This window comes from Betta splendens, chromosome 6 (genome assembly GCF_900634795.4).
Source record: "Betta splendens chromosome 6, fBetSpl5.4, whole genome shotgun sequence".
Lineage (NCBI taxonomy): Eukaryota > Metazoa > Chordata > Actinopteri > Anabantiformes > Osphronemidae > Betta > Betta splendens.
The window spans coordinates 11,731,125-11,745,959 of record NC_040886.2 but is presented as its reverse complement, the minus strand read 5'-3'; the positions used below and the strand labels follow the sequence as shown (position 1 = coordinate 11,745,959).

Here is a 14,835-nt window from a genome sequence, read left to right as displayed (position 1 = left end):
TACCCGGCCCTGGCGGGGCCGCAGGACTCCGCCGGCGCCTCCCCGCTTCCTGGCGCCGCGCTGCCCTGTGTTCAGCCCAGCAACCCGACAGGTAAACTTTAACCCACACAGAGGCGGCGGCGGCGGATGCAGCGGCGGCGTCTCCCTGTGTGGCGTTTAGAGGAATGCTGCTTTGGTTTGGTTGAATATCTGGCCGATTGACATCCAGGCTTAGGTTTACTTTTGCTGCACTTCATTTTAAAGTCTCCTCTCTGTAGTTGGGGGGTGTAATGTTACAGCCCTGTGGAGAATGTGACGTTGTCAGCAGGGAGCTCGGTGACACTGGGCCTCAGGCTGCAGAATGAGGGACACGTCTACAGGCAGATGTTATGGATTAAATAGGTTGGACTGGTTTAGCCTCAGTTTCTTTTTCCAGCTAAGCCTGAAAGCCTCATGTTACCTTCTCATCCCATTTAGATGGGCTGTACTTTGTGCGTTTCCACTCTGTGGAGATGTGCAATAATCAGGCTTCAGTAAAAGGTACTGTTCTTCACCATCCTTCTCTCTCTGAACCCTCCACCAGGTCTGGAGTCCCTGCGTGACAGCGCCCACTCGACACCCGTGCGCTCGGTCTCCCACGGGGAGTCCTTCATGCCGCGCTCCCGGAGCCAGGCCACGGACGCCAGCGACGGCATGGCGGTGATCTCGGACGAGGCCTACAGCCCGTCCGACAGCGTCCTGCCCACGCCGGTGGCCGAGCACAGCATGGAGCTGGCCGTGTCCCGCCAGATCAACGGGGCGCCCTGCAGCATTGAGGAGGAGAAGGAGTCGGAGGCGGGCACCCCCTCCCACGGGGAAGGGAGGGATTTTGTGGATGGTAGATTTGCACAGGAGGGCGCAGGGGGGGACTCGGCCCTCAGCGAGGTGGAACAGGTGAATAAGTTTGTCTTAAGTGTCCTCCGTTTGCTCCTTGTGACCATTGGACTCCTCTTTGTCTTGCTCCTCCTCCTCATCATCCTCACCGAGTCAGACCTCGACATAGCATTTTTACGTGATATCCGCCAGACGCCCGAGTTTGAGCAGTTCCATTACGAATACTTTTGTCCCCTCAGGCGGTGGTTTGCCTGCAAGCTCCGCTGGGTGGGCGGGTTGCTCATTAACAAGTGAGAGTGAGGTCGTAGAGTTCGTAAACCTGTCAGGGCTCTGTGAAGACGGTTAGGACTCCGGAGTGATGGAGGGCGGCCTCGTCCCAACCATGAACCCCGCTTCTCCCATCATCCTCCTGCAGACACACAGCTTGGACCACTCCTGGTAACACTGGGCCAGGATCTCTCCTCCCCTCCTCCACTTTGAGTTAACCCCACCCACCCAAACCCCTTTCGCTTTGTTTTTCTCGTTTTTCTTCTTTTTTACGAAGCCAGAAGATCTTTTTGTTTTGATTTGATTTTTTATTTCGACTCATTTCACGTCGTTTATTTTTTCAAAAAATTAAACATTTCTTTTTATAGGAACAGGATATTTTACGGCAACCCAAGAGTGTTGCTTCCTTTTGTTATTTATTGTTAAACCTTTATTTGCATAAGAAAAGAGGAGGAGATAGTGAATGGTAATTGAGGAAGTTGATTTGTTATTAATGGTGGAAGTGAGTTAAGTTAAAGCTGATTGGTCGACTGCTGTGAAGTATTTGTAAGTAGAACGTTTTTTACACTATTTCATACACACCACTAGACAAAAACAGCTCAGTTGGACATGAAAAACAATCTGAGGAGTAATAAAAGTTTGGTGAAGGAAAAGCACACGGTGATTATCAAATGCCTTTAATGGAGCCGTCTGGTTGGTTTGTTTTAGGACACAATTCCTCTTTAGGAGACCGTGGTGTACAAAGCAAACCGCTAACGAGCAGTGTTGTTTTTCTAACATTTTATAAGGACACAGTCCAGTAAACCAGTACCGATAGTGTTATGTGACCCAGTAGTGTCAGATCGCTTAGAGAAATGTCAAGCAATGATTCACTGGTACCAATAGATACTAGTCTACATAGATGTACAATGCTAATTATAATAATTACAGTACATACTTCTGAATGTGCCCATTTGCTCAATTCTGTTATTTCTCCAATTGATTTGATTTTTCATCAACTTGAAATTCAACGAATTTCAAATTTTTTCTTTGTATGAAAGAGTTTACGATTTATTTTCGTTTCATCAACTCTGTTTATGTATTATATTATATTATTATTATTAGAATAAGAGCAATGATGTACTTTTTGTAAAAATTAGTTTGTTTCCTAATATATATTGACAGGTTTTCCATGTATATTTTAACAGAACTGAAATGTTATTTTGTTATTGCAGATTAAATTATACCTTTTTTAGCGCTGTGTTTCAGTAAGGTCAGAAACTTTGACGGAAATGTTAAAGGGGGGACTAAAAAAAAATCTAAAACAGGGTCTTCATCCAGATCACACTCCTCATCACTCCGCCAGCATCAGTATGGGAATCACCTAGCACCGCAGATACCAAATAACCCAAAAACCACATTCATCTGTCATGAACGTTACTGTATCTTTTTTTTACTTGAAGACTTTGTAGAGGTGACTGAGAGCCTGACTGATGCAATGACAACCGATTCCCCCACCTGTGGTCTAAAACCAAGGAGCCGTTAACCGACTTAATGTTGAAATATCATATACTTTTCTGGTTTCAGCATCACTGGTGTGTGGGTCACCTGCTTTTAGCTTGTTAAGCTCTAAAATGATAAACAAATCATTGCGTAGTGAATAAATCAAAGATGAAGAATTAAATGGGTGTAAAACGGTAATAAGGTTTGAGGTACCTCATGAACTTTCTTCTGAATCATGTCCTAATTAATTTTCATACCAAGTCTAAATAAAAGCAAATATTAATGAATATTATTTGAAAACATAGTATATATAAACCAATATTGAAACGTCGGTCAGGCTCTAGACTCTTCTGCCTTAGCTGCAGGGAGCAATAATTGTCATGGCTGCTGGACTCTGTAAAATCAGTTTTTGAATTGCACGTCTACCTCCTGTACAGCACAGGTGTAAGTTAGTGTGTCTGCACGAAGGATCGGAAGCAAGACTTGAGGCGATAGGGAGGGAGGCTTAGGCAGATAATTGAAAAATCGATTCACATGTTGGAAAGACTTGTAGGAATGAGAGGGGAAGAGAAGGCTGAAGGAAATGGGACGTTCAGGTGATCGGTCTGCTTCATTCAGCATGGGGTTTGATGATAATATATAAGTGTCGTGTGGTTCCAAGCCCACACCATCCCTTAGATGCTGTCAAAGGCAGATGGTGCTACGCTCTGTGTAATCTGAGCCTGTCCGTCATTGGCTAAGCGTAGTGCTGACCCCAGAGTGGTGCACACTCTGGCAGTGTGGCTGGATCCACTCCTGTAGCTCATTACCCTTCACTAACCACAGTGACCTGAGGTGGAGGGAGCTACTCTACGTCGGCAGCTAACAGTGTAGTTTAGTGTTTCTAACGCAGGTCTGTGCAGTGAACAGCACATGTAAAGATGAAGCACACGTCTTCTAAGCAAGGATGAAGCAGAGCGGAAGGGTTGACGTCTCTGTGGACACACATACTTTATATTTATGACTTTATTGCTGATGTAAAGGTCACATGACCAGCCGGTCCGGCTCGCTAAGATGTTACTTTGAAAAGTTTGCGATGGTGTTTCTCATACATTTATCAGCATTATGTAGCTTCTATGGTCTCTGAACATGCAACAGTTGAAAAAAGGCAGCATTATTCAAGGAGCAATAATCAGCTGCTAAAGCAAAAAGATTTACAATCGTGTGTAAAATCTGATGATGAAAATGTCCTGTTTCATTCTGTTTTTGGAAAAATGTACCAAATTGCTGTTGTGCTGACTCTAAACAACGATGTGACCACTGGGACAGTTGGTAAATGTTGCATTCAGACATAGCCTTTTGATGAAAACCCGTTTTCCTTGGAGATCTGGTGTGGATGTTCGTTCTGCTGTTTTTCGTATTGTTTTCATGGTGAGGTGACAGAGTTGCCTGGACCCTGAAGCTACACTTTACCAAAGCAGCAAAGCTGGAGGAGGGGAAACGATGGCGGCATCAACCCTGCGAGCCACACCCTGTTCACTGGGACACCCAGACATATCTGTCTTAATTTGTCTCTGACAAACCTGACACTACATTCAGTTGCTGTGTCATGTTTACACCTTTTCTGTTCTTTTCCATGAGACGGCTGATGCTCGATGCTCAAACTGAATCTACAGAAAGGGCTCGATAACAAACACTTGCGTGGTACAATAAGGGAATTTCATAGAACCAAGTAACAAATCTTACATGTGTTAGAGGCTGTAGAAAGGTTTGAGTTCATATATGAGGTTGTTTTGTGGCCGGTGCACTTTAGAGGCATTTTTGTTGTTTTGTTTAATCTGTATTGCTGCATATTTTTAGCAACTATCAGAAAAGTAAAGACAAATCCCTTTAGATGTACAACATAGTCTGGACTCTAGTTTTGAAGATTGCCTTTGGCGTTTAATAACAGATGATTTTTTTTTTTAAATATACATTGATAGAAAATTAATTATAGAACCAATTTATATGACCAGAAACATATGATTTATGCACAATTTGTTCCTGTCACACTGATGTGGATGATGCAGGTAGAAAACAGGACTTGGGGACAGTCATAACCAAAGATGGTTGTATCTGCTCTTTGCCCCTCGGTCAGCTCCCAGTGAACAGACCCTCACAACCATGGGCACACATCAGTGAGTGTATATGCATATCCATGTCTGCTGGTGTGTACTGTAGTTGGCATCATTCTTATCCATCAGAGGTTGCTGTTTAATTATGTTCTATATACAATAATATATAAATCCATGTGCCAAATCCCCTTCTTGTTCAGTCTGATCCATTCCAAACCCGCGTTTGTACTATAAGTAACTTCTGTACAAGTCAGTATGAAATATTGTTTCTCTCCAATAGCCCCTTGTAACTGGTGCCATTAATTAAAATCTATTCAAACTTGAAATAAACACTGAATAAAGTGTGTTAATGTGTGGTCATGGCTGTAGTCTTTTGGATCAAAAAAAAAAAAAATTAGCACAAATTGCTTTTTAACATTTAATAGAAAATGTGTCTTTAATTAAAAAAAATTCTTTCAAGAGACAAACAACTTTGCAACAATAAAAACTGCACAATCTACAGAACATAAATACACCGTGTTAAAAGGTATTACAACATTTACAAACTCCACTTGGACTGAGACGCAGTGAGCTACATGTTTGAAAAGGCCGGCTTTAAGAAAGGCCGTGAGCTGCTTTGAGGGGTTGGGACAGTCAGGAACCCCGGCCTCCTACCTGCAGACGCATCTCCGGCACAGTTTCTGGACCCACGACCTGCAGCTTTTGATCCACCTCTGGAGTTGGAGGACGACCATGACTTATTGTTGCTGTAGCCACGACTGATGGAAAGACAAAAAAAAAAATCGATGAAGAGGTTTTAGGTTTTTGAGGTGAATTTTTATTTGGCCGAGAATAGAATAGAATGATAACACTAGACAACAGACCCTTTAGAATTGTAACTTGAGTTGCCATATCCCTTTTTCTTCTTGGAGTACTTGAAGAATGGAGCTTTCTTCCTCTTTTGTCCTTGTGCGGCTTCTCTGCGGAAGTAAGTTGAGGATTCTGCATCATCCTCGTCGTCATAATCGATACGTGCGCGACCTCGTGCAGTGTCTATCCAACCGTCCCCACCACTCTCAGTCTGCTCCTCTGCTAGAGACAATGTAAGGGAATCACAACACTGTGTAGAACAACTTCAGCTAATATATAGTGCAGGAAGATGAAATGAGGTCTTTTACCTGGTTGCTGCCACTTGGAGTACTTCTGTAGGACCTGAATGACTTCAGCCCCGTACTTTTCCAGTTTGTCTTCGGTCACACCATCAATTTGCAGCAGAACCTCGGGGTCAGAAGAAAGCCTCTCTGTCCAGGTGGAAGAAAGCTCATGTAATAAAATGCTAGTCATATCAGACAGTCTGTCTCAACATTAAATAATACAGAATTTACCAGATATCTTTTTTAATGTGGCAGTGGAGAAGATGTTGTAATAGTGGATGCCAAATGCTTTTCCCAGCTGCTTGCACAGATCCATTAGCTCCTTCAGACACTCTTGAACCATCTTCTCTCTCTCTGAGACGTTATTGGCCACAGCAGCTTTGTGTTTCCTGATACTAGACGCACTCTCTGTCTCATAAAACTCCACCTGGGATGGGACATGTACCAGTTAATGTTAGGTGTTCAATAGGCTTTTTAGGTTGCCTTGCTGCTGAGGACATGAATCGTTACCTGCATCTGCCCAGACAGCACATTCGTGGCTTTCGGTCCAGCGGAGATATAAGACACAGCTTGACCATTCACTGTGATGTAGAGATCCTCAATGAGAATGTTGTCCAGAACCAGCTTTTTGAAGAGACGGTCAGCGTTGTGTCTGGAGTACGCTCCTCCGATCCCAAACATTCCTGTCTGTACCTTTGCAGATTTGGACCCTGAGAGATTTTAAGTTTGCCCAAGAGAAAATTCAAAGCTCTTAGGTACAATCGGAGAATGTCTGTACAGGACTCACCTGCTCATCTTTAGTTTTACTGTTGGAAAACATGAATGTGCATGTACTATACCTATGAAAATATCCACCAGCATGTTCAGAGTGAGTCGGTTTTGCTGAGCAGTCTTGCCAAACCTTCCTCCAACTTTCTCACAGTTCTCTTGGGCAAACCTCACAATCTTCTTGACATCCTCGGTAACGTTTCTCATCTTGTATTGCTGCATGCAAGAACATTCCACATAATGAAACAATTAAAACATTCTGAATTTGTGATAAATGCAAGAAATGACTCCTACATTGGGTTTGGTGCAGTTGTCACAGCTGACATCGAGGTGCTCCTTACAGAAACTTTTGTTGAACTTTAACTCGCCAAAATAGGCAAGCAGCTGAATCCTTCTGCACTCCATCACGTTCTCACAAAAGTGCACCATGCTGTGGAGGTTATTGTAATGAGTCGCCTTCGTGTGTCTATCACCTTCTCTGTCCACTGTAGCGAAAAATAAATAAATAAATAAATAAATAAATAAAAAAAACTGAACTTAGCTCACATTAATAATGCAATAAACCATTCAGGAAGGAATGGAAAGGAGGAAGATACCAATTGCAATAATAAAAATACACCCAGTCCATTTCTTTATAGGTCATCATCGACCTCCTACTTCCCGAGAAATAGAAATATTCATATTTCTGCCACATACTGCTGATAATCCTCTTGATACGTTGGACGTCAGTGTAGGAGTAGAAGAGAATACAGTGAGAGATCTCTCCATCTCTGCCAGCTCTTCCTGATTCCTGGTAGTAACCCTCGACGGACTTGGGTAGACTGGCATGAATCACATAGCGCACATCCGGCTTGTCAATGCCCATTCCAAAAGCGATAGTGGCACAAATGACCTGGTAAACAAAGAGGACCAGTAAAGCGAGAGCAATGCATAATACGTCTCTGTTTACAGTCTTGTGTGGGGGGCCACACCTGGCAGCCGTCCTGATTGATCCACTTGCTCTGCACATATTCTCTGTCACCGTCGCTCAACCCGGCATGATATGACAAAGCCAATATCCCCGCTCTCTGCAGACTCTCAGCCATAGCGTCACAGTCATTACGGGAAAGGCAGTACACAATGCCAGAGTCACCTGCAGCATGGAAGATTAATGAAGCATTGCACTGATGACAATGGTTCACAATCAAGTGGACTTTTTTACCAACAGCCCCCTTTTTTAATATTAATTGAGTTTTTGTCTGTAAGAACAATTGAAGTTGAATGGTTTACGTGGGTAGTGCTTCTTGATCCAGCCGATGCAGTCCTCATCAACCTTTTTGGGTTTCTTAGGCAGCACAGCATACTTCAGGTTTGTTCGGTTGAAACTCATCGTGAAGCTAAAAATACATCAGATGGAAAATGTGCAAGCAATGCTCGCAAAAAAGAACCAGTGTTAAAAATATGAAAGTTTAGCCACATCACTTACACCTGTGGTCGAGTCATGTTCAGTTGGTTGAGGATGTCTTTCTGGACGCGGGGAGTGGCCGTGGCTGTCAGAGCCATCATTGGAACGTTGGGGAATTTCTGACGCAGTTCATGCAGCTTCTTGTAGTCTGGACGAAAATCGTGGCCCCACTAAAACATTCAAGGTGATTCAAAATGGCCACTGCAAAATTTATACCATGTGATGCATAGTGTAGGTTGCATTTGAACTGAAAACAGAGGAACTCACCTGACTGACACAGTGGGCTTCATCGATGACAAATCGGACTAAAAGGCCTCTTTCATACAGGTTATGTAAGGCGGAGATCAGCTTGTTACTTGCACTCACCTTAGGGAGAAGATACAGTAAGAAGTGCAGTAATCTCATCATAGCAAATATCACAGACGTGAGACTTCTCACCTTTTCAGGGGTGACATAGAGCAGTTTAATGATAGGGTCTTTCCTAGACAGCTGCATATAAATCCTTGACGCTTCGCTGTCACTTTTATCACCAGACAGACTTGTTGCTGGAATCTGAAAAACATCAGCCAAAATAACCAACACATATCATACGCGTGATACTAATTTCTTGTTCTCTGCCGTATAAAAGGAGGTGTACATGCTAACATACTTACATCCAGAGTGGTGAGTTTCTGGACTTGATCCACAATAAGTGATTTGAGAGGGGAGATGACCACAGTTACTCCTGGTGACACGCAGGCAGGCAGCTGGTAACACAGGCTTTTGCCACCACCTAAAAGGCATCAGAACTGTTACTGCAGTTCATCCAGAGCCGCAGTGCATTTTTCCATAATGCATGACCTTTACCAACCTGTGGGCATCAAAACAAACGTGTCTTCTCCCTGAAGCGTTGCATTAATCGCCTCTAGCTGATTGAACCTGAACTGATGTAAACCAAAACGCTTGTGAAAGATCTTCATCATTTCCTGCGAGTATGAGAAGTTGAACCCTCTGAATCGATCATGGGCTGGGTTCCTGAATGTGGGCTCTGCAATTGAAAAGGAATTTTATTAAAAATGCCCTAAGACATGTATATATACACATGCACAGCAAGTACCGTATTTAGCAAAAATCTGGTTAAACCTAGTTTACATATGTATATTTTACTGCTAAGCGATTTACCAGGTGAGCAGATTTTTGAAGGTTTTGGTGTAGAAACGGGTGTTGTTGGTTTCTTTTCCCATAAAGACTTGCTTGGTTCACCCTCTTTAATTTTTGTAGTAGCAGTGCTGGAGTTATGTCCTGTCAATGCTGAAGGCGGGGGCTCATCAAAGTACTCAGGGATATCAGAAACATTAAAGTCATCTATGTCAAAGTCATCATCGTAAAAGTCATCTGGTTCTATGTCTTCTGGGTCAGCGGTTACTGGGATATTTGCTTTGCTCTTTACAACAGTTTCTGACTTCCTGGGTGAGAAGAACAAATCTGACTTATCCAGGTCTGTGATTCCTTTCTTAGAGAAATTAAATGATGGTTTTGTCAGACTGTAGGTTGATGGAGAATCACAGACTATCTTGTTTTCCATATACATTGTCCCATCGTCTTCATTGTGGAATGGTTGCATGTCAATAACGCTGCCAGAGTGATCAGAGTCCACAGAGATGACTGAAGATCTCCTCATCTGAAGACGTTCTTTGGAATCCACTGACACGGAGTTGCTAGATGACATGATACTGGATGTGTCACAGCTCAAAACAGATTTTTCTTTTGTGCAAGGTTCAGAAATCACTGTGCTGTCTGGCTGCTGCATCTTGTACAAAGCTTCACCACCTGTTGCAAGAATCCGCTTTCTGCAAGAGAATGATTGCAATTAATATTATCCCTTAATTAAATCTCTATTAGTGCAAAGCTGTTGCAGTGACGCACAAACCTTTGAGCTCTCGTGAGTAAAAGCTCATTTCCACAGGACAGACCTATTAGCTCGTGTTCAGGGATGGAATCAACCAGAGAACAAATTGCCTCCATGATACTGAGGAGTTGCTCATCTGAGAGATGATGAGGGAAGAAAAGGATCAAACGTGAATACGATTATGTCCTAAAAAACATGAATAAAAATAATGAACAAATAAAAGCATTGAATCAAGGCTTAAAACCCACTTGTTTTGTCTTTTGAATTAGAAGGTGTTGCAACAGGTCCTTTTGGTAGCGCAGGGCAGTCTTTGTATTCATCAACAGCTGATTTAGATCTGTTAAAAAATATATATAACAATCATCAAGATAAAAAAAAGCTTTTCCTTTAATAACTAGTACAGTTAAAAGACAGTAAACCTATGGCAGCAAGTACTGTTTTGATTAGCGACATTTCATGCAGACGACAATATTTATCAAATTCACAAAATTGTAAAAAATTATTCATTAACAACAGTAAAATCCAGAATTAACCAAAAAAAGCTAACCTTGTCATTGACTTTGATGTAGTGTAAGAGACCTCATTCAGGACTGGTGAAGGGGGAATGTAATCAAAGTCATCTTCTGGCTCTGAGTTGTCAATCGCTATTACCTTTGGGTCAGTCCATTTTTTCTTATCATCTAAAAAGGGCAAAATATTTAAGAAACATCATATATTATAATAGAAAATATACCTTTGACATTTTAAAAAAATGAAAAATAACAATTGAATATATATTAGCCTGTGTATCGTTACCTCTTCTTTCTTTACACGGCACAGGCATAGAATTACTTTCTTCTTCACCATCACTGATAACAGCAAGAAGACGCTTTTTGGCCACTTTAATGGGGGAATCCTCTACGTCGGAATCTTCTGGGTCCTGCTTGAAACCAGGTCCGGATGATATTGCGGATTTGTTGACACCACAATCCAGTTCATTATCTTCCTTACAAGATAGGTCCATTCTGGAAGCACCAGCTGAATCATTGTCCAACTTTGTTTTCACAAGATTAGTCTTGTGGTTTACTTTCCCTGGGAGTTCAGTTTTTTCTTCAGAAGGAGATAACGCAGACTTATTGTGCATCACAGATACTTCAGAACTGGAGGAATCCTTTTTTGCTTTGGTTGGTGTTTCAAAGTCATCAATATCATCCCAGTCATCTACTGGAAACCCAAGAGATGCATCCAGGTTTGTGGCTTTGCTTTCATTGCCACTAGGAATCTGGCTTTTAAGGGCCACGTTAAAACCAGACACTGCAGGTGAACATTTATCTGTTGGGCTGATGGAGTCCGACTTGGCTTTTGAACTCACAGCAAAGAAGCTGTTGATTTTGGACTTTTGAGTCTCAGGCTTATTTGAAAATGTCAAAGAAGATTTTGTCACCAAGTTGTTGTTAGAAACATTGACATTTCTGTTTGCCAAAACGTTTGAGCTGATTACCTTGGCGTTGACATCAACCTTGGTTGTGCCTGATGAGGACTTCTTTTTAAAAGAAAAAGCCCTAAAATACACAGATGAGAGATTAAAAACACATTTGGACAGAAGTCCTGATTATAATACACTGGCTGGCTGACTCTCAGTTGCACACAAAATGCAGTCTCAGTGACAGTAACACACCTTAAATTTACAGCCATAGAAATATTATCTGTGCGAATTTCAACATGAAACAGGTTCAACACAAATATACACGTTGCACTTTAGTTCCCTGCCCTCCTGTACTGCTACACTGACTACAGTTTCTCAGTTGACAACAGCTGAGAGCACGAAGCTAACTGCTAACTGCGTGACCTATAGATACTCACCCCGTCTTGGGTTTAGCCAGGGACAGCTTGCCCTGAGCAGCATTGCTGTGCCTGGCCAGTTGCTCCTTTAAGTTATTTTGTGGAAGACTGGCCATTGTTGGCCAGGAGGTAGGGGCTAGCTGGCTAGCTAGCTAACGAGCTAGCAGTCCGAGCTCCGTTCACGAAGGGGCCAACATTGCATTGCTCACAACAATGAACAAGACAAATAACCGTATGCACGCGCGTTTATTCTACCGGTTCTGCCCTGTAATTTATGAAAGTTCCGTAAACTGAGGCCGTGTTCTAAACTCGTCTAACCGCTAAATCTGCAGAGTGCGAAATGTACACAGACAGAACACGGATTTTGCGCCCATTCAATATACTGCCTCCTTATTGGTCTACGCTGGGCAGGACACAGAATTTTGGGAAATGTAGTCTGGCGATAAACTGAACCTGTCACTGTGTCGGAATCCTATGAATGTTGTTAAAAAACGTACAAAAACAGCTTGTGTTCAAAATAAAAAAAACACATGCAAAGCAGAAATATTTAACAAGTTAAATTTTATTTGTGAATTTATTTACTTTAAATGTATGACTGCTGTTTAAGTGATTATTTGATCATAGTGTTTTACTGAATGTTAAGACTTATAACATTGTGTATAAATTTGTTTGGCTTATTATAAAATTTGTACTGTGCGTAAAAAAAGTATAATTCACACAACAGGGAAAGATGAACAGGCAGCAAGTCCACACATATTCTTCCCACGTTCTATCAGGAAGTATCTGTAAGAGTAGAACACTGTGTTAAATTTGACTTTCTCGGTAAACGTTTAGTTACTTTTTCCTGTATGCAATAGGTGAGAATTTACCCATCCATCCCCCAGCTGGATCCCCAGGAGTTCTTCACTATCCAGTACGGGATGCCATTGGCCTGTCCATACCCAACTGCTAGTACCGCATGGTTGACCATGTCAGTGGTGCTGTGGCATTGCGTACTGAAAGCAGGAAGTAAGAGTATCTAATTCTGATCACATGACTCTTCTAATATAGAATGAGGAACTAAATCTCAAGCGTTAACACATGTACTGACAGCAAATGTCTGGATTAAGTTATATTGCGTTGTGAGTCCCTCTTACCTTGTGTACACGCCCTCGTGGTAACTCATGAAGTCTGCGGTCACATCGAAGGCAAAGCTGACAGGATTGTGCGTGGCAACCGCATCCACCATACCCATCTCATCGTACTAACAGGCGACAGAAACCTCATAACTCAGGCTGTGAATAACAACATCCACCGTGAAGCCTGTCAGCGACGTATACTCACAGCTGTTATGTTCACCACGTCCTTCACAAAAGCAGCTGCCAGCTTAGGTGAATACCTGCACGGACCTTCCTGATTTAACAAAAGAGTGAAAAAGCTGTGAGTTTTGTGGATTTAGTTTTGTTATAAGTTAAGTTATAGGGCTAAATACTTACAAATGCATTATAGGGGTAGTCAGTCTCTGTCATCAGCCCCTTGTTGTACAGTATGTACTCAAAGGCTTGGCTGGGAAGGCCGCTGGAAGACAGCACAAAACAAGTTTACTGAACACTGAGGGGATTACTGTACAGGCATCATCAGTATCACAAGATCAGGCAAATAAAGTCTTACCCTTTGCACCCGTGGTTGTTAAAAGCTTGTGCACAGTCCACCAGCTGTTGTTCTGACTTAATGACGGAGGAAAAGGTTGCAAAGGTGATCGATAAGAGAACAGCTCCCAAGATCAATACATAGAACAGAATACAATAGAAGCAGTTCTGACGGGTGCGTGAAAAGAGTTACCAGTGGTACGAGCTTCCCAGTTCCAATGGCGACCACAGACTCCAGACAGCCCGTTGTTGAGAAAGTCCAGCAACTGCCACACGGTCCCTGCGGTGCAAGACTCATGTTTATTACATAGATATTTGTGTATGATTACATACATATTATCACCCAGTTACTCTCCTCCTCCTCAGAGTGACCAGTTATCATCAGAAAACCTCCCACTGTGACCTTTGAGATCAATATCAAGACATAAAATTTGTTTGTGTGGATGTTTGTGGTCTGCGGTGAAACTTGACCTGATTCTTCACTGGTGTCAAGTAGTTTCCCTTTTTCCTCCAGTCAATGGAGTCTGGCAGAGGTGCGTTGCTGCTGAGGTAGTTCCCCTTGGTGGCCGAGCAGTTCTGCAAAAAGGCAGTGAGCAAATGAATCCGCATCCAGTTGGAACAAAGTCTAAACTGCGTCTCGATCGGGTGCAGTTACCTGCGGCTCAGACAACAGGTACGACTTCCGAAACTCACTAAAGGTCATGTCTGAGAACTGGTTCAGCCGCACTGCGGGACGAGAATAAACAAGGCTCAGCGCATGTGGAAACACCAGAGGATGCGTTAGCTGCTCTTCCTACTTGTAAAGGAGTGATTTCCTGCATTGTGTTTGTCAATCCTCCTCTTGTTGTCAGTGAAGATCTGGAGTCTCTCGTAGTACTCCTGCGGGCTGTACACTTTGTTGTACTGCGAGGAGGAAGCTGGGTTACTTATACTTTATTATTTACATATAGTCTGTTACTACAGGTCTACAGCGTGTGGCGTGACCCACCTGAGACATCCATGACCTGAAGTGGAACTCGTCTGGAAACAACGAGAAATAGTTTACTGCAACACCAAGAAGCGAATACGCGCCGCGGCTGATTACGAAAGCGAAAGCGTGCGTTACTCAGAATAAAACCGGAGCCAAACGTCGCGACTCGTGAATGCTTTTACCTTGTTCCGGCAGGTGAACAGCCGCGGCGGCGGAAAGCGACGCCAGCAGAAGCCACGAGGTCGCCATGGTCACGTATTCCAGCGCGAGCGGCAGATGACGGCGAGCAGATGTGAAGCGAAAGTGAGCGCGTGGCGGCAGGTGTCCGTGCAAATGTCAGCGATCAGCCAATCGGCGCGAGGCTGACTGCGCGCGACGTGAGTTAACGAGACACAAAGCAGCGTCAAAGTGGCGAAGCGAGCCCTTCAATTAGAACGAAAGTAAGGGGAAGTGCTGCTTAATATAGTCTGGGATTCTTGTTGTAGCAGT

At 43.0% G+C, this 14,835-nt stretch overlaps 3 protein-coding genes across 7 annotated transcripts in view; 1 reads left to right on the top strand and 2 right to left on the bottom strand.

Annotated features, from left to right (window-relative positions):
• LOC114857074 (FERM domain-containing protein 5) overlaps positions 1 to 5,044 on the top strand; it is a 30,419-nt gene extending 25,375 nt beyond the window's left edge. For all 3 annotated transcript variants that reach the window (XM_029153183.3, XM_029153181.3, XM_029153182.3), the window contains one exon: positions 563 to 5,044. In XM_029153183.3, coding sequence (XP_029009016.1) covers positions 563 to 1,146 — 584 coding nt within the window. In that variant the 3' untranslated portion in view covers positions 1,147 to 5,044. The remainder of the gene's footprint in view (positions 1 to 562) is intronic.
• A 56-nt stretch (positions 5,045 to 5,100) lies between these two features.
• Positions 5,101 to 12,131, bottom strand: blm (BLM RecQ like helicase). Of its 3 annotated transcripts, XM_029153180.3 has the most exons (22): positions 11,770 to 12,131; positions 11,408 to 11,468; positions 10,723 to 11,317; positions 10,475 to 10,607; positions 10,176 to 10,264; positions 9,949 to 10,063; positions 9,201 to 9,868; positions 8,890 to 9,066; positions 8,693 to 8,811; positions 8,478 to 8,591; positions 8,307 to 8,405; positions 8,061 to 8,209; positions 7,865 to 7,971; positions 7,567 to 7,727; positions 7,292 to 7,487; positions 6,890 to 7,080; positions 6,667 to 6,811; positions 6,338 to 6,537; positions 6,059 to 6,254; positions 5,852 to 5,974; positions 5,558 to 5,765; positions 5,101 to 5,452 (listed from the first exon to the last, which is right to left on the bottom strand). In XM_029153180.3, exons 1-22 carry the CDS (start codon positions 11,862 to 11,864, stop codon positions 5,266 to 5,268), a joined length of 4,128 nt encoding a protein of 1,375 aa, XP_029009013.1. In that variant the 5' UTR covers positions 11,865 to 12,131; the 3' UTR covers positions 5,101 to 5,265. The 3 variants fall into 3 exon arrangements, with proteins under 3 accessions (XP_029009013.1, XP_029009011.1, XP_029009012.1); XM_029153178.3 differs by having other exon boundaries at positions 10,723 to 11,468; XM_029153179.3 differs by having other exon boundaries at positions 5,558 to 5,762; positions 10,723 to 11,468.
• Positions 12,132 to 12,292: 161 nt separating this feature from the next.
• ctsh (cathepsin H) lies at positions 12,293 to 14,734 on the bottom strand. The gene is made up of 12 exons (XM_029153748.3): positions 14,529 to 14,734; positions 14,365 to 14,396; positions 14,174 to 14,279; positions 14,032 to 14,102; positions 13,848 to 13,952; positions 13,570 to 13,656; positions 13,399 to 13,454; positions 13,224 to 13,305; positions 13,072 to 13,140; positions 12,885 to 12,991; positions 12,618 to 12,743; positions 12,293 to 12,531 (listed from the first exon to the last, which is right to left on the bottom strand). The coding sequence occupies exons 1-12, from the start codon at positions 14,593 to 14,595 to the stop codon at positions 12,462 to 12,464; spliced, it is 978 nt and encodes a 325-aa protein (XP_029009581.1). The 5' UTR covers positions 14,596 to 14,734; the 3' UTR covers positions 12,293 to 12,461.
• Between the last annotated feature and the right edge of the window lie 101 nt (positions 14,735 to 14,835).